Here is a 19,163-nt window from a genome sequence, read left to right as displayed (position 1 = left end):
CCCGCCACATTTGAAACAAATAACTTGCGATGGTTGATTACTCGACGTGGAAAACGGTTGATTTGCCGCGTATTTTTCCCTTATTTCCGAACGGCATTCAGTTTCCCTGTGTCCTAATTGGCCACATTGATAGCACTTCGTCAGCGAAGTAGTTTTAAAACGTTTCGCACTGTTATTGTAACTGTCATTAATTTGCGGAGCTTTTCTCTTCATAAAGGTGGTTGCATTGAGTTCTCGCTGCAGCTTATCTCTGGTAACAATCTCAGTAGTGAAGGCGATGCGTTGTAAACGTTTGTCAAATTGTGAAATATGTGCCAATACAGTTGAAACGGCAATCTCTTCCACGCTCATATTTTGCCACTTTGCAGTTAACGACGTAATTAATCTGGCGGCATACACCGAGAGGCACTCATTGTCGTTTGGCTTGCTACTTTGTAAGTTAATAAGAGCAGCCGCAGGGGTGTCAATAGTGTCATACCTAGCGGTAAACAATTCTCGAAATTGCGACCACTGCATTCCAGAGTATGAAACATGTGATAGCCACTGCGAAGCACTTCCCTTTAACGCACCGCTAAGGGCAAGTATTAGCGGAGCTCCTTGTAACGGATTTTCTTCAAAACACAGATCAACGGTATTGCACCACGCACGTGCGTCGGCATCGGGCTTTTCAGGGTCAAACTCAGGCAATTTTATGTTGCTAGCACTCACAGGTTGCTTTATAGCTTCTATTAAATGCCTCATGTTGCTATTTTGCGTCTCCAACATTTTTTGTAATATTTCGTTATCAACACGTGGCGAACGAAAATTTTCGTCCATTTTTTGTGCTCGAAGCGATCGCACTTCTGATGTCAGCTCAGGCTGGATTATAGGGCTCAGTGGGCTGGTTATGTGTTCCACATTGGGCGTCTTGGGTAACTTCGAGCATCAAAAGACAAACGGAAATTCACACTTTTATTCAAACTCACAATAATTATTAAAAATCACAAATTCACTTCACTGTACTTTATATAGCAAATTAGAATTCAAACTTATATCGGGACTCGAACAGACACGTCCGCTCGGCACGAGCTCCAATACTTGAATGCCCGCACGCTGCTACGGCCATGTCCAAGCGCAACTCGTGAGTCATGCACTTGCGTTCGTTATTATCCAAGAGGGTACTCCGACATATATAAAATTCCCGTGTCACAATTTTAATTACCGAACTCCACCGAAACGGCTGGACCGATTCATATGAAATTTTGTGTGCATATTGGGTATGTCCGAAAATCAGCCAACATCCATTTTCCATACTCATAAATTATAAGAGTGAGACAGAACAGCGTTTGCCGTGTCAGCTAGTTAATATAATAAAGTTGATATAGAAATCAAGCATTTATTAATCGCTAGTCTACTTAAAGTGGTTTTTCCTTGCCATAATATCTATAAACTGTTCACTTACTACATTTCGATATGAGAAACGTACTTATATAAGTATGCGCAACAAAACATTTGGTTTTCAGCAAACGTCACGTGCTTGCACTAGTATTTATGCAACGACACACCTTCGTTGTTGCGTATGATATTTTTTGGTTCAAAATCCTCAGATAAGATAACGCTGTAGTGATAAAAATTATAGAAAGATTTCTTTTTATTGATAACTAGCTGTTCGCCCCGCCTCCGTCCTGGTAGTGATTTATCGTAATTGAAATAACATTATTCTATATATTCAGATGCAGGAAATTATATAAGTACCTACTAAGGTTACAAAAATTAAAAAAAATAAATAAATAAATAAACTTGATGGGTTTTCCTAACAATTTTTTATGAAATATATGTATTCCGCCAAACAATATGAAGATGTATTGAATAATTATAATTTTAAATAATAAAAAATATTTGCATATTGCATTTACAATAATTTACTATAGTCTATAGTATTCACACACAATGTTAAATAATTTGAAGTATGTTTTTTTTTTATTTATATGTTTTAATGTTATTTTTATTACTGACTAGCAAACCCCGCGAACTCCGTTTCGCCACCAGATGGCTTCGTTTTTCCCGCTTTTCTGTTGAAATTTTTCCGGAATTTTCTTTGCTATAAACCTCACGACGCCCAAGACCTTTCCAACGAATGCAAAACCGTGGAAATCGGTTCGTGCGTTCTGGAGTTATAGCGTCAGGAAGGAAAACCCGACTTATTTTTATATAGTAGATTACTCACCTTAACTTTACTGTTGAGGTAGAGAGCGGTGCTTAAGGCGCCTCCACACGCGGCGCAATACGAACCCAATAATTGGCTGAAATGCAGTGATTATTTTAAAATTCTAATTAATTACCATAAAAATAAGAAATTTCATTAATTTAAAAGTATCAAGGGTATTTAAACAAAAAATATTTATTGCTAAGACAAAATATACTACGAAGTTTTTGTCAAAAGAAACTTTTTAAATGCTTTTTTTTGAGAAAGCTTTTAATTTCAGAATTTCTCATATTTGAAATATACATAAAATCGTATTTTAATGTAACAGACATACATAAGACATAAGATAAGATATAACATAACATAAGATATACCGACATGCTTAAGTCATGAAACTTTTAAAGTTAATTTTAAAAAGCATTCTGATGACTAAAAGCAGCATTCTATATGACTGCAAATTTTTTTTTACTCATGTAACAGTCTGTGGCAACTCACGTCATTGACATCGGGGCGTCCCCGCCACGGTTCGTATAATTCACGAGCGCGTTAAACGTCTGATTGACCCATTGCCAGAAAACCGTCGCAGCTGTGGTTTTGTAGAACGTTATCATACCTGCAAATTAATTTGGAACATTTATATGATAAATGCATGCTTGAATGTGCAAACAACAACGCAGAAACACCGTCATATTCATTTATATCACTTTCGTTATAGATGAAATAAACTTTAGTAATATAAAGTTGGAGATATTTTTAAAATCAAGAGCAGTGTGATTAAGCCTTTTGAGTTATCTTATAGGGTTGTGTGTATAAAAGCAGGTTTTTTTCTCGTCCGAATTAAATGACATTGGCAGCCCTATAGTTCCCGAAAACATAGAGTATTTTTTTTATTACAGGTATATGAATGATTATATGAGTGGACATATTCATTTATTATATAGGCATGGGAATTCTAAATAATTACGGTACATAAAGATAAGTACAAGAGAGTGTGTATCTCAAAACAAATACCATAACGCAATAAAAAATACCCATTTTAACTAAGATCTAAATCATATTCCAAATTTAAAAATTATATTTACCCAAAATCCATCAAAAAAAAAAAAAACAAAATAAAAAAAAGACAGTTCCTCACATCCAGTGATGATAGTGTTCATCGGCGCCTGCGCAGCCATCCTGCCGAGCACGAACATTTTCTCGCCCGTGTCGGGGTGGTACGCGCTGTCGTACAGATACTTGGCCGCCCACAGCTTGTCCACGTCATAACCAGCTGGCATGCGTCGCGAACGCCTGTTCCATTTAAGGGTGCTGATCACTACGTAGTATTATAGTATTATGTTATCTGTGGTCCTAGCTGTGGTTGTATACAGTGAAGTCGCTGTCTCTGTCTGTCCTTTATTTATGCTTAAATCTTTAGAACTACGTAACGGATGTTGACGGGTTTTTTTTTTTACTAGATAGAGTGATTCAAGACGAAGGTTTATATGTATAATAACATCTTTTAAACTACACTGAATTTAACGCGTGCGAAGCCGCGGACAAATGCTACTTGATTAATAAGCTCAGATTCTTTCAGCAATAAATCAAAAATTAAAAGATAGCAAAAGATGATAAATGAAGCATTTTCGTTTTTTGCTTTACGATTTAACAACGGCAAAATAATTTATTTTCTAACCATATGGTCTTAACAAATAAATTGACTGTTTATTTACCTGAGTCTAGTACTATTATAATATAAATGTGATAAATTTATATTCTTAGGTGTAAGCTGTAAGGAATAATTGTGACACAAACTTAAGAATTCTAATTAATATAATTAATTAACTTTAAATTATTTTATCTCTTGACATCTAAATATGTATGTGTATATCAGCTACTTGACCTTTGTTAAGATTAATATTGACAAAGTTTAACCGTAGGAGCACGTGTCAGTTTTTAATAAGCGATAAATCTCCATACAAGAAAATAAATTTTGATATTTCTTCTCACGTCTCGTCTATTCAATTCTTGACGTTACCTATTCGTTCTTTGTCGTTAATGTAATGTATGTACATATTATGTTGAATCAAAAGCCTAAATTGAATTCAGCAAATAATTGAAACCATGTGATGTGAACATCTCATATTCGTGATAGCATTTTGGCAAAAAGTATCAAAAACGTTTATCGTGTTTATATCAGCACGCATGTTTTAGGAAAGTATAATTTTTAATGATGTGCGTAGTACAAACTGTTATTGTGAAATCAACTATACAAATATGTACACTCCTACGCTAAAATGAGATAAATTTTATATGTTCGCAATGGTTAATCCGATTCCGTTTTAAATATTTCGATTAGAATCTTTGTTATCTCTGAATAATTACATTATTCGATTTTCAGCCTCTAATTTACGACTTAGTAGACAATGATGAAAATAAAAGCTTTTATGATACAAAGCATTGTACTAAAGTAAATCTAACAGTTCGTAAGAAGTTATGTTAGATTTGTAGGGTACAGCGCAGATTGAGGAGAAATTAAAAAAAATCATAAACAGTTACGGTTTGTAATTGTGTTTTTTTTTCTCGTGTATATCTGTGCTTTGTGCAAAAGAGAGTTTATTAATCTTAATATATAAAAAATACGTGTCACAGTGTTTGTCCACGATGGAAACAGTAACAGCTAGTAAAATATGTAAATAAACTAGCTGACCCGGCAAACGCCGCTCTGCCTTACTCTTATCATTTAGAGGTATGAAAAATAGATGTTGGCTGATTCTCAGACCTGATATGCACACAAAATTTCATTTCCACCCGTTTCGAATGAGTCAGGTAACTAACTTTGTGATAGGAGAATTTAATATAAAAAATAAATATATATTTTTTTAGGCACTTATGCAACAACTCACTTGAACTCGGTAACGACCCGCTTCGCCTCATCAAGCTGTTCTGTGCTGGCGAATGCGTTGAGGGGGTTCGTGAGCAGGAGGAAATGCTTCGCCCGGCCCATATATGAACTTTGGTCATATTTTGGCTTTGTTAGGTCTATGCTCATTTCTGGGAACAATACAATTAATCAATAAAAACAATTTGTTGGATTAGGAACATACATTACATTACAAAACTATCATAGACAGCACACTTGGATGACCGAGCTTTGCTCGGTATTTTTTTTTTTGTTTTTGTATAAATTGTGTTTTAAAAACTTAATTATTCGCCAAAAAATAGTATTATTATTCGCCAATATATGTCAGGAAGAGTGATAATAAATAGGGACTACTCAAACGCCTCCTATTTGTTATAAAAGTAACACACACGAATATGACATTTTCTAAAAAAGATTCCCAGCTAGATCGATTTATCGCCCTCGAAACCCCCTATATACTAAATTTCATGCAAATACTCATCTAATTTAGAAAGACTCAAAGAACGAAGTTAGGTCATAAGCAAATCTATTCGTATCTTATATAACCTATTACATTTACAATTTACAAAAAAATAAGCTCGATATACGTTAGAACATGTAATGAATTATATACTTAAAAATATGTGAAAATTAATTCTTCATAAAAAATGTTTGTATTGCTGGCTTTTTGAGTATAAATCAACAAACTATAAAAAATACATATATTTTAAGTCCAGTTATAACTAATAGAATAATTAAATTATTTAGAATATTATAACAGATAAGCGAACGCTTAACATCCCGCGTATTGCTTTCAGTATATCATAATTAGATAAATAAATAACACGACTTTTATCTGACTAGTTTCGATGACGGATTTCGTAATAAAATCATCCATCCCATATACTTTTAAATTTACGTAGTCGCATATTTAAAAATATGTGAGCATTTTAAATATATAATAATAAATAATTGACTCATTGATTTCATAAATGTAATGTTGGTCCCCGGATTTCTTCGTATAGCTGAATATACTAACTACTTGTTTATTTACGTCATAAAATAAAAACCCTCTGGTAAATTTGCGGGTTTCGGCTACGGATGAAGCATATGCGAATCAGCTTTGCCCTAAATGTATAAAGTTCTAGAAGCTACTATGTACATTAACATAAAATACATGTATATAAGTCAGAAATCTCTACTTAAAAAATGTATGTATATTAAAAGTTCTTTCGTGCTAATCGAATGCAAGTAAAGCATCACAACGTTCTGTTATAACGTTAAAATGTGTACACGCAAATTTAATTGCGTAGATAATACGAATATTAATGAATCTGCAAATTATTGGTTCAACCATTGTTGTATTGAATAAATTAACGAGTACCAATAGGGACAATGCTCTTTTGTGAATTTATTAATTTCGGTTACTTCGATAGGTGATTTAAATAATTCGTGTCATTCAATTTTAACACGTTATAATATATGAAGAATGGAAGCCTGCTTTTAATTGTTTTATACGCAATTTAATTAATCGATATTAGGTAGTACCGTAAGTACTTAAACTTTTTATCTCGAATCGTAGTGGTAAACGCATTTTCTCGAGATGGATAATAAAATAAAATATATTGATCATACAATCAATTAATAAAGCTGCAGACTGCAGATACATGACATTATGCTTTAATTTTTTTTTAATGTAAGTTTACCTGAAGCTTCTGTGTTATTTATATTAAACAGAATTAATAAATACTACATAGGCATAATACAAATATTATATAACACACAACACAATAAATGAAAACCATAAATACTTTTCAATATTTTATCATAAATTGTAATGTGATTTCCTTTCAAAGATACTGAATTAATATTAAATTTTATTACAGTATCATGTAAAACAATGTTATCAGATGATGCCGTGACCCAAACCACCTCGTTATCTTCGACATCCCTGAATATTAGTTTGAACTATGTTAAGTTCATTGAAATGTGAATGACTACAATTAATCAATAAAAATAACAAATCTAAGTATGGGATTTAATGTATAAATAATTTGCTAATGTTTTTACTTTGTAAGAATTCCAAGTTTATTTTATTTGAAACGAGTACAAGTACGAAAACTAAAATAAAATAACTCGAAAAAATCATTATTTTAAAATCACTAAAGACAATTTACTTACTTAATCAGTTTCGTTATTAGACACTATAAATTTTTCCAAATCTTAATTTATATAACAATTATTATATTAAAGCTTTATAACACATTTTTAACAGTTTCTTTCTACTCAGTAAATTTTATCAGAATTATGTAGTTCAAATGTTGCGCCGTCACAAGACCTCCAAATATGACATAAAATCAATTTCTTCTCATATGATAGAGTTGCCAGATTTTAATAAAATAACTTTTTGTCATGCAAAACAACGTGTCAAAAAATCTACGGATGCTTTTTTATATTGTAATTAAGTTCATTTTTTTCACGATGTCCTAATTTTAATATATTTTCTTTAGACGAGTTTGAAAATATCTATAATAACAATACATTTGTTTATATGTACATAATGCACCATTTTCAAGTACGTTTCTTTTAACGTTCTACAATATTTTAAATTTAATATTCGATGCTTCAGAATTCATTATACATTTATTATTTTCTAGTTATTCATAATATATAAGTGATTTATCTACAATACTTTCAACATAAACAAATTAAGTGTAGTTGTGGATTTAATTTTGGTTAAAATAATTTCATCAATTTATTATTGCATTCGTCAATAGGAGTCCTGTCAAGTTACGTAAAACAGATTTCTCGTAGGTTACGTCTTTTGTCAGCAAAGACGATCCAAAAATAATTTTTAAAATTTAACCTTTCCGAAGGTTTTAAATATTTATAAAAATGTCTCTAATAACTAGAAACGTGTTCCGTACGTTGTTGCAGGTTCGTATTTAAACTTTCATTATACTTATTTATTATATCGATCGACAGCTGATAGTCTCCAAAAGTTGTTTCATAACTCTATTAGCGTCTATATTTTCCGTGGTTGCTTAAATTAAACATTCTTTCTGAATAGATATGATAACATTTTATTAGAATTGTATTGCGCATTATGCTTCTCTCAATTTGTGTCATAAATAAGATGGTCTCACGTGATCTGAGACGTATATATTTTCGTACGCCTATGATATACGATATGTAGTTGATGATGTTATTCGATATCATTTCCAGGGTTCTCAACATGTTACCAAGGGCCTCCACACCACTACAGTAAATGCTGACAAAAACGTATGTTTCGCGCCCCTATCAATCAGCACCCTGGTGAGAAAACTAATTTACTAATCTTCATCACATATGGAAATTAGCAACAAATAAAGATTTTTATAGATATAATTAAAAACTACTTGAATTGGCATTGATAGAGCTGTAAAAACATATATCTGTAAAACATAAAACAGTGAACAACTTTGGATACAAATTTCAACTCTAATGTTGGTGTTAGACTATCCAACTACAAAATTTAAAAATTCTGTAATAAATTAAAATAGTTTCTTATAACTGCATACACAAAATTATCTTGTTCTGATCATGTTATTACATGAAAGTAAATAGATAAATGCTATTGCATTATTTTTTTTCTCTAATGTTTGAAAAATTTAATCAATTATGTAGCTTTTTAGATATTGTTTCTTTAAGCTTAGTATTAGCTCGTACAAAATTATATAATATTTTAATGATTCTCAAACAAATCAATTTATTTTTTTTAGTTGATTTGATTACATTGATTTATTGAAAAACAATGTAGCTTAATACTTTAAAGATTTTGTTATCAGGTCCTCCGTTAATCATCAGCTAAACCTGTAAGATGTTTAAATGTTGCATGCTTTATGCTGGTGTTTTAATTCACCATTCTATTCCATACAAAGTTTATGAAATTGGGAGAATTAGCATTCACTCATAAACATCAAAAAATTAGGGTAATTTTGGAAAGACAAAGTATATCAACATAGTACATAGAATAATTTTGGGTATTCTTATGGGCAAAATAATTAGATCATACAAATTTGGTTATACTGGCATCAAGGACGGATCCAGATTAGACACTAGGTGGTTACAAAGTAAAGGTTAAGTCACAAGAAGTTAAGACAAAATGTTGAAAAAAAAGATACAAGTAGTATTCTTTTAAATTATATTTAAGTTCTTTATTTAAATAACTAGTGGTCCGCCTTGGCTTTACATGTGTTACATATATAGCCTATAGCCTTCCTCAATAAATGGGCTATGTGACTCTGCACAAATTTTTCAAATTGGACCAGTAGTTCCTGAGCTTAGATAAGATGAGTGTGTTCAAACAAACAAACAAGCAAACTCTTGAGCTTTATAATATAATTATATATATAATAGTATATCAAAATAATCAAAGATCTTTCCATTTTTGCTACACAATCACATCAAATTAAAAAAAAATCAAAACCTTTAGTAGGCGGGAGCCATGTAACCTATGACCCACCCCCTGGATTCATCCTTGATTGGCACATCCACGAATGGAATGGTTCCATAATAGCTTACAATATGTTTAATAAGCATATTAATATGTAACATTATATAGCATGTAAATGGCAAAATGAAAGGCATGTTATGAACCTTTGTGTTGTCCAACTGTACCCTAATTCGTAGAATAGACTTTATGTTATTTTAATTAGATGTCTACAGGACGGTATAACATAGCTATGTGATGGGTAAGTTTTAGATAGATTTTAATGGATAAGTTACTTGTTGTGGTAGGTATGTTATGGATAGTTTTTTTTTTATCCATTTGTGAAAAAACTTGAAAATATTTTATATTTGTATTGTGTAAAGTACATCAATTTCAAATATAGTTAGAAAATAATAATTTGTGTTTTAATTTGAATTAAGAATATATGCACATACTTATTCATATTATGTTTATGGTAAGCCACAAGCAATAGTTAAAAATTGTCTAAAAATCGTTTTTAATTTGTAAAGCTTACATTTTCTTAAGTGCCGATTTTACACTCTTTGGTGTAGGAGCATTATATAATAATATAATAATGTCACCTGTAAATTATGTTGAAGAATAAAAACACATTTCTGAATTTGTTAAGCAATGGATAAATTTTATCCACAGATCGAAAAATCTGCCCTATAGTTTTTGCTGAAGAATTATGCTTAATCTAAGAACTATTTAATCTCTATTAGGGATATGCTATTTTTGATAAAAGTTGAATCAATTTAGGTGCTATAATATTAATAATGTGTTATATAGCAAGCTAGCAAGGAGGGTCGCATCAAATGCACCCTAATCCCCGGTGATGGAGTCGGCCCAGAATTGGTGTACTCTGTTCAGGAGGTTTTTAAGGTAATTTATACTTTTTTTTAGTACTACTATTGGTTCGTCCCGGCTTCGCTAATAGTTCATATCTAGCTTATAGCACTCAGATGATAGACATATCTAACGCAAAACAATTTTAAATTGGTCCAGTAGTTCCTTAGATTAGCCCTTCTTTTAAGAAACACATAAAATGTAACTTTTCATAAGTAAGGCTCAACAGCATTTGCCGGGACAGCTAAGATTTTATATTATTAAGTTTCTAGAACTGAAAAAATTGTAATTTATCCATAGAAATTTTAGGAATATGAGAGCAGTACAGTACCAGCAGTATTGTTATTTTTTATAAGTACTATCTATAATTTTGTATCATTCTGTATGTAGATGGAAAATATTTTTTATTACCCATTTATTATAAACATCTGGTATATTAATTCTTTTCTCACTATATTTATTTTACTTTTTACTTTTTCCCTGCGAAATATAAAAACTATAACATACGTTTAATTCTTTATTTTTATTTCAGGCAGCGAGCATCCCTGTGGATTTCGAATCATTTTTCTTCTCAGAAGTGAACCCAACATTGAGCGCCCCTCTCGAAGATGTAGTCAACTCTATTGCCAAGAATAAGATCTGCATCAAGGTAAAATGTTTTTAAATTTCGTTTTTTGTAATAATTATAGATATATCACGTTCAGAAGATATGATTTTTATTGTTGGTACAATAAAAATGGCGATTTTTAAAACACAAAATGAGTTCCACTCTTTTAGCACGCATTCCATAGGGAATTCATGATATAAGTAAGTATTCTAAAAAGTAACCATAAATTTCCACCATTCCAGGGTATCCTGGCCACCCCTGACTTCTCCCACACAGGCGAGCTCCAAACTCTGAACATGAAGCTACGTAACGCTCTAGACCTCTATGCTAACGTGGTGCACGTGAAGTCCCTGCCCAATGTGAACTGCAGGCACAAGGATGTGGACTGCATCATCATCCGAGAGCAGACCGAGGGAGAGTACTCTGCTCTGGAGCATGAGTCTGTGCCTGGTGCGTTTGTAGAGAGGATTTAATGTATTCTAGTATTATAAAGCTGAAGAGTTTGTTTGTTTGGTTGAACGCACTGGTTCGATTTGAAAAATTATTTCTATATTTAAAAAATATATTTTGTAGAAATAATAATTGTATCACATTAACGTCTAGAAAATAAAAAATGAATTTTCAGGCGTCGTGGAATGCTTGAAAATCATCACAGCGGCGAAGTCTGAGCGTATCGCGAAGTTCGCATTCGACTACGCGGTCAAGATGGGCCGCAAGAAGGTCACCGCCGTGCACAAGGCGAACATCATGAAGCTCGGCGACGGTCTGTTCTTGCGTAGTTGTGAAGAGGTGAGTTTGCGCTTCGAAATTGGAATATCATCAGCCCATATATTATGTTCCCACTGCTAGGACACATGCCTCGTATGAGGGTTTAGGCCATAATCCACCATGACTTATATATTTTCTAGATAGATAGATATCTAATTAATTATATATATTCTTGTTTAATTCACAATTTTTCTAATACTACCCTCCTTACATGGGATAATAATAAAAATAATAATTCTTGTCTCCGAGGTAGTCCTATGTTAAGGTTAAGTTAAGGAGTTTCTGTTGGTGAAACAAAACGAATTATACTTCCCAGAAGCTATGAATAATTTGAAAACTGCAAAACGAATTTGAATTCAATTTTATTCCAAAGTTGTTGAGTGTGAGTGTTTTTTTTATGCTTGGTTTCTTCTTCGTAGTGTGTGGGTAGGTTTTCAACCGATTTACGTGATCAAACAGATAGGAATTTTTGTCATTTGGTCCCATTTTTCAATCTGGGTTGCTACCTCAGTCTCTGGGATGTCTGTATCGCTGACATTTTTCTGTAGTAAACATATATCGTCAATTAATATTTTATCCGTTTCAAACTTCAACTCAAAATAGTAATTCATTAGTGTAATTTTATAATTTTTGTGTTTATAATAACAAAAAACGAAACTCACAATATTTCCATTCCAGATCGCAAAACTCTACCCGCGCATCCAGTTCGAGAAGATGATCGTGGACAACTGCACCATGCAGATGGTGTCCAACCCGAACCAGTTCGACGTCATGGTGACGCCCAATCTGTATGGCAATATTGTGGACAACCTCGCGTCTGGGCTTGTGGGCGGGGCTGGTGTGGTGGCTGGGGCTAGCTATAGCTCGGAGTGCGCTGTGTTTGAACAGGTAATACCCCAAATTTCAACGAAAAATACCCTGACTCGTATCCTAATTCGTTCAGTAGTTTATGTATTAGAGCACCATGTAATAAAGAAAAAGTTGTCTGAAAGAAAGAAAGATGTGATGTGATTTAGGTGTAGAAAGGCAATTGTTAATTTGAAGCATGCATGTGTGAGAAAATGTAGATATTTCTATGTAAAAGTAACTAAACTCAACTAAAAAGTTTTTTGGATTAGATTTTATAAACGCACGCAGCCGCAAAATGCTACAATTTTTTTTGTTCGTAATATTGACACTTAAGTTACTTTAGCGGATACATCATTGAAAAATACAAACAAAATCTAAGTTAAATACGGTAATTAATACATATTTCAAAAGTTAATATCATCGAAGATAGTATTGCAAATAAATAAACAAAGCTCTAATATAGAGATGATTTCTTTCTGTGATATACATAACTCTATTTACGATATCTATTGATAATGTCTTTGGAGTTCCCCAAGGTTCAACCCTAGGTCCTTTGCTATTTATATGATATAGAATTGCTTTTGTCCAGGGCGCGAGGCACATCTTCTCAGGCGCCGTGGGTAAGAACATCGCCAACCCGACCGCCATGTTGCTGTGTTCGGCCAACTTGCTGGCTCACGTCAATTTGCACTCCTACTCCAAAAAGATCAAGACCGCTATTAACAAGTAAGTGAAAACATGAGCACATAATTACAGTTTATTTTAGATGTGATATTACAAATATGATTTGGTAGTCTTTGTTTATATAAGCCAATGAATGTCAAATAACAGTTAAAGACCTATCGTTTCTCTCTATATGTTTGTACACGCATCACACAAACACGTTGCGTGTAAATGAACGCAGTATTTTTTTATCTCTCCCGATTTGAATGGGATGGAACTAATTCATTTAGTAATATCAAAGAGCAATTAAAGCAATAAATATAGTCTAAAAGTGTTATCGGTTAATTTTTTTTTTTTTATAAATTTCCAGAGTATTATCGGACGGTAAAGTAAGGACCAAGGATCTGGGTGGTCAGTCCACCACCAAAGCGTTCACCAATGCTATCATCCACTGCCTCACATAATTTTAATCCAATGTGAACCAAATCGTTAAATAACCAATTTCATTAGGCTTTTATTATATGTTCTCTTACTTATACATTGTTTTAGAAAAGCAAAAGAATAATGGTAAATATCATATTTATCCATATTTTGACATAGCTCTAATTTTATTAAGATAATTTGTGATATTTTAAAAATCCATATAAAATTATGTACCATGGATATTACGTGGAATATACGGAGTTAATTTAGAGATAAGATTTCGTTCTTTCAAAGCCTACTTCTATTGGTTATTTCCATAAAAGTTGTTGGGATACCGGCACTTAGTCTAAGAATAATTTATTTTAATTTATTCCTAAGATCTGTGGACGTAGATGCAGTATTAAATCAATTGTTACCAGTGTAAATAAAATTTGCCAAAATATTTGTTTGTTGTTTTATTTTATAGATCCCTTAATTCAATTTAAAACTGAATACTTTGCGGTGATAATCGACTTTGATTGTTCACTTAATAATTACATTAGTACAATAGGATATATTATCTGAATAAATACATATTGTGTGTAATTTAAAAATAGTGAAATACTTCTTTTGTAAGACGGCAACACAGATTCCGTACAAGAAAGTTGTGTAGAAATGATGGAAAGCAAACAGTTTTAACTGAATTATCTAATTAATCGAATGCGCCGGGCTGCGGTATAACTCTTGCAACAGCTAGTTTCTTTACACGATCTGATATGACATATTTCAATGCGTTCGGTGGAACCTGAAAGTGAAATACATTTGTATACATAAATTTTTTTGTGGTACACTTTTTTTTTCTTTTTTTCTGTAACAGCACTATGATAGGGTTTTTGTATCTATTAAAAAGCTATAGACAATAATAAGATCCTATTACTGTATACAAAAAGTTAAAAGTGGTACCTTGACTGGATCTCTGTACCAAGCCTCCTGTGATAATCTTCTGTAAATCTTGAATTCGGGTAAGCGGCATATCTGGTTGATTCTGGGCAATAATGCTTCTAATGGCTTTCCTTGTCCTCTCTATAAAATAAATACTCGTTAAAATAATTTTGCTTTGGCTGGCTCCTTGAAAATTATTTACTTTTCGAACAGTAGGTATATACCTTGATTTGTAGCAAGTTTTCCGAGACGTGTTTGCCTCTGGCAATTAATGGCAATACTAGTTTTATTTCTCGTACATCGTACCTAAATCTATTTCTAGTACTCACCTTAACCGGTGGCGGTCTAAAGTCCCTCCTCGGGCCAGCAATCTGTGAGATGTAATCCATATGTTTCTTCCATTCGCTTTCAGTCCACCCGCGCTTTTTCTTAACTTCCTTTGAGTCTTGTTTCTTGAGATCTAGCACACAATTTGCGAGCTTTGAATAACATGTAGCGTTAGCGGCTTCTATCATATGATCTATGCGTTCCATTCGCTCTTGGCTAAAGCGGTGTTTGTACATCCGCTTTATTATGAGGAAACGTCTGAAAGGATTTACTTGTTATCTAGTTTTTCTTCTAATTATTTTATAAAATTTTGCGACTATCTCAAGGGTTTGCCAGGATTATTTACGCACGTGTGCCTATAATACGTCTTAATATCTACTGGACCTATCTACGGAATTCCTTTAAAAATGCCTATAGATGAGGAGAAGTTGATGGACTGTGTGTTGAATTTTGTATTAAAATACCTATTTTAATACAAACTTCGTTAATGTTAAATGTTAATTAGCACCTGCTAAGTAACATTTTACATTACATCATATCAAATCTTAAGTAGAATCGATTCTGCATACTATATTTATGATAACTTACCGAAGATACGGCCACGCAACGTCCGTTACTCTATCAGTTATTTGAGCGCCGATAGCCGACTTTCGTATTCCCCGCGGCGTCAGGGCAGGCATTCCTTCACCCGTATCTATAATGTACTTCCTCGGAACACTCAGGATGTTTAATCTTTTCGGTATTTTGTATGGGAAAGTGGGGGTTGGAAAATCGTATTTCGGCTTACCCATCCTGTTTGATGATATGACCTCGCTATTCTAAGAGTTATGCTGCGGCTGTGTGGTTGTGTTTATTTTTAAGTTACATTTTTTATTTGATTTTTGGTTTCTCCATTGTTAAATGTTTTGTCGACTTGATGAAGGTTGATGATAAAGTGACATAAAAGGTATTGATTTTCTGTCAGCACATATATATGGAAAGAAGGTTCTATGTTCTATTAATTCACTTGAAAGTTCATTTAAAATATATAAAATGTTATTAAGGTAACATCCACAAGAAAGAAAAACACTATATCCTTGATAATTTCCGTCCATATTTTCTAAAAACAGATGCTGAAAAATTAAGTCACGTTTTTTATGGAAATCAAGTCAATTTATTTAATAGTATCAATTTTTCATCCACGAACCTTAATTTTAAAATAAAACCAATAGTACAATATAACACATTGTTCATTTAATTATCACAATATTTACAGCTCTTACATACTAATTTTATTTACACAATCATACAGTAGTAAATGCTCTATTGTCTATGCCGCTTGTTTATCAGTCACCAAAACATCTGCGACCTTATCCGATACCTCCATGGTATCTTCTGTAGAAGCTACTTCTTTTCTCTGTCTCCTATTGCGGATGCTGTTAAAATAATTATTAATTAATTGCTTGTAAAGTTCCGCGATTAAAAATTAAGGATCATATTTGTTTTCATACATTTCTTTAAATATGGAGTGGAATTTATATTGTTCATTATACTAGTACAAATGCTTTAAAATACTAGTGTATGTTACTGAAATGAGAAATAGAATGGTGATACTTTTATTTAATTATTACAGATATTTTGAATATTCGATATAATAAATATGTGCCTTTTGGAATTGTGATATTGTATGCGCGAGTTTTCCTTGACTGTTTTATAGTAAACTAGCTTACCACCCGCGGCTTCGCCTGCGTGGAATTCGGTTATATCGCGCGTCATGGTAAGGAGTAGCCTATACGTTTCCCCAAGGTCTGGTTAAGTGGTTTAGGTGTGAAAGAATCTTACATGATTTTATGTTTGACAATAAGGAACTTCTATACAAAATTTCATCCCCTATTTCAACCCCTATGTCCTTTCCCAAGTTCAGTTCTATCATCATACCAAATTTCATCAAAATCGGTGTAGTGGTTTAGGCGTGAAAGCGTAACAGACAGACAGACAGGCAGAGTTACTTTCGCAATATAATATTAGTAGGGAAAATAAAACGGTACATACTAAGCACTTATTTTCTGGTATATGAAGATGCACATCATTGGAATTGGTGTCATGATGGAGACTGACACTGGTACAACTGTAAAACATAATTAGATATTAATTATTTCACTTTAAAAACTATCGTTTGTTTTATTACAAGCTTATTATTATAATAGCTTTGACATTTATTAATGAACTTTTCTATAATTTGTATAATAATAACATTATTCATTTTTTCGCTAAGAAAAATTATAAAAAAATAACTAACCAGTAGTAAGATCAGCTTCAGGCTGAGGCAATGCATATCGCAGCAAGAATACAGCTATACCCATGTTCTGTACTCCAGTCTCAATGGAAATCGCCAGGGCATCTTCATGTGGTTGTTTCAGAAGTCTAGCTACGCAGTATCCTGATAGGTATCCTAGCCAGGGTAAGCCCATGCCGGCTACTATTATCTAGAATTATTAGTGTTTAAGTGATTAAATGTTTTTTTGGAAAGACGATTTCGTCTTAAAGTCCGATGATGTCTTGACCTTAAAGAGAAAATTCTTTATCTTTTAATTTAAGTACGTCAGTGTACCTTGTTTTATTAATTTTTTATGTTGCACGGGTTATATGCTAAGAAAAGTCTTAGGTTCGGTTTCCGGAGCAGACTTATATGAATGTACACCCTTCTACAACAGATTGATGTTGACCACCCATATCTCCGTCAGTCAAATCTATTATGAAAGCTACAAGCTAAGCTATAGCTATGTTTCAACTCATTCTATATCTACTCGTATACTCATATTATAAAGATTTGATTGTTTGTACAATTTAATTGAAAAATACTGAATCAATTTTATTAATTCCTCTTCCAGTTGAAAATCATATCATATCATTTCTATATAACATAGGTTAAATTACATTTTTGTTTAAAATCTTGTCAATCTGGGTGGTGGTCAAAGGAGTGACTCTTAATCAATTAAAAAGCGTTAGGCGCGTATAATAAAAATTAATTGAATAAATAAATTTTGAAAAAAAAAAAACAATTGTACTTACAGCCCAATCAAATAGCTCGAAAATATACAAATTGGTTACAATAGCGAATATGATGATGAACAACAGTAGCGTGGTGGAGAATCCCTTTAGGATTCTGACCATGAATCCTGCTATCCTGGGCAGAAACTTCTGCATCGCCAGCCCTATACCCAGGGGGACGAGGAGACCAACTACGAAATATCCTATTCTTGCGTATGGGACCACTATATTCGCATTACTGAACACCACTTGGCCGAGGCTGAATAACCAGGCCGGCATTAGAGCTGCAAAAAGTTTTCTCATAATAATTTTTGTTTTATAGAAATATAACTAAGTATGCAAGTTATAAATATTAGAAAAATATAATCATGAAACGGGATTCCAATCGGAGTACTTCGTCTTGTCGTAGCGACATTTTACAAAATTTAGAATTGATTGAAAATTAAATACTTTATACATAATTAAAAAATATAAATGGTCATTTTTTAAATTGAGAATAATATACGAGAAAAAGCAATCGCAATTAGTTATATCATACAGTACAATATCTTAAAAAAGTAGGTACTAAAGAATTTTTAATATTACTTTAATATTACTGCATAATAATAAAAATACATATTTTTACGTACCAAAAGAAGCGATGGTGGAAATAGACGTCATAGCAAGTGACAGATTGAGGTTTCCTCCCAAAATGAAGGTCCATATATTGGACGCCCCGCCCGAAGGAGACACGCCCATAAAGAACAGGCCCAAGCGCATGGCTGGCATGTCCGGGAATAACGGATAACCCAGGCCGAATGATATCTGTAACAGTATCGATTTAATTTATTACTTTTCCCATTATACTTTGAAACTAGGTGTCATACGCGGCTTAAAAAGAAAAAAGCAAATTATCAATAACAGCGCCATCTATCGGAATTTATTATAGAAATACGCATCATAATGAATAGTGGGAATAAGATGTTTACCGCGGTAAGAAGTTCCCCAATTACCTTAGGGCCTAGAATGATGATTGGTAAGGGTTATTTTTTGTCAATTTACTTTGATTGAGTTAATTTACTTTGGACGAAGCTGCGAGTAACAGTTACTTAATCTATTTATACCTAGTCTTGCCATAAATATTGTAATAAAGAAAAAAGAAAATTGTTAACTGCAAATAACATTTATTACT

The 19,163-nt window shown here is 32.7% G+C and overlaps 4 protein-coding genes across 5 annotated transcripts in view; 1 reads left to right on the top strand and 3 right to left on the bottom strand.

The window, feature by feature from the left end:
* The window catches only part of LOC119837814 (sideroflexin-1-3), a 16,667-nt gene extending 9,276 nt beyond the window's left edge, over positions 1-7,391 (bottom strand). Inside the window, exons 1-5 of the mRNA XM_038363584.1 lie at positions 7,248-7,391; positions 5,071-5,218; positions 3,321-3,475; positions 2,681-2,798; positions 2,207-2,282 (exon numbers count right to left, since the gene is read on the bottom strand). Coding sequence (XP_038219512.1) covers positions 2,207-2,282; positions 2,681-2,798; positions 3,321-3,475; positions 5,071-5,216 — 495 coding nt within the window. The 5' untranslated portion in view covers positions 5,217-5,218; positions 7,248-7,391. The remainder of the gene's footprint in view (positions 1-2,206; positions 2,283-2,680; positions 2,799-3,320; positions 3,476-5,070; positions 5,219-7,247) is intronic.
* Positions 7,392-7,851: 460 nt separating this feature from the next.
* On the top strand, positions 7,852-14,149 carry LOC119837851 (isocitrate dehydrogenase [NAD] subunit beta, mitochondrial). 2 transcript variants are annotated; one of them, XM_038363629.1, is made up of 9 exons: positions 7,852-8,003; positions 8,292-8,348; positions 10,348-10,440; positions 10,937-11,053; positions 11,254-11,461; positions 11,637-11,800; positions 12,458-12,667; positions 13,218-13,354; positions 13,662-14,149. In XM_038363629.1, exons 1-9 carry the CDS (start codon positions 7,962-7,964, stop codon positions 13,753-13,755), a joined length of 1,122 nt encoding a protein of 373 aa, XP_038219557.1. In that variant the 5' UTR covers positions 7,852-7,961; the 3' UTR covers positions 13,756-14,149. The 2 variants fall into 2 exon arrangements, with proteins under 2 accessions (XP_038219557.1, XP_038219556.1); XM_038363628.1 differs by having other exon boundaries at positions 8,292-8,381.
* Positions 14,150-14,220: 71 nt separating this feature from the next.
* On the bottom strand, positions 14,221-15,907 carry LOC119837852. Its single transcript, XM_038363630.1, has 4 exons — positions 15,551-15,907; positions 14,965-15,220; positions 14,657-14,776; positions 14,221-14,498 (listed from the first exon to the last, which is right to left on the bottom strand). Exons 1-4 carry the CDS (start codon positions 15,751-15,753, stop codon positions 14,406-14,408), a joined length of 672 nt encoding a protein of 223 aa, XP_038219558.1. The 5' UTR covers positions 15,754-15,907; the 3' UTR covers positions 14,221-14,405.
* Positions 15,908-16,195: 288 nt separating this feature from the next.
* Positions 16,196-19,163, bottom strand: part of LOC119837842 (solute carrier family 10 member 6-like) — a 7,241-nt gene continuing 4,273 nt past the window's right edge. Inside the window, exons 5-9 of the mRNA XM_038363619.1 lie at positions 18,622-18,796; positions 18,014-18,276; positions 17,241-17,427; positions 16,994-17,069; positions 16,196-16,377 (exon numbers count right to left, since the gene is read on the bottom strand). Coding sequence (XP_038219547.1) covers positions 16,272-16,377; positions 16,994-17,069; positions 17,241-17,427; positions 18,014-18,276; positions 18,622-18,796 — 807 coding nt within the window. The 3' untranslated portion in view covers positions 16,196-16,271. The remainder of the gene's footprint in view (positions 16,378-16,993; positions 17,070-17,240; positions 17,428-18,013; positions 18,277-18,621; positions 18,797-19,163) is intronic.

Source organism: Zerene cesonia, chromosome 29 (genome assembly GCF_012273895.1).
Source record: "Zerene cesonia ecotype Mississippi chromosome 29, Zerene_cesonia_1.1, whole genome shotgun sequence".
In the NCBI taxonomy this organism is placed as follows: Eukaryota; Metazoa; Arthropoda; class Insecta; order Lepidoptera; family Pieridae; genus Zerene; species Zerene cesonia.
The sequence above is the reverse complement of the archived record's forward strand: the minus strand, read 5'-3'. Positions and strand labels throughout refer to the sequence as shown.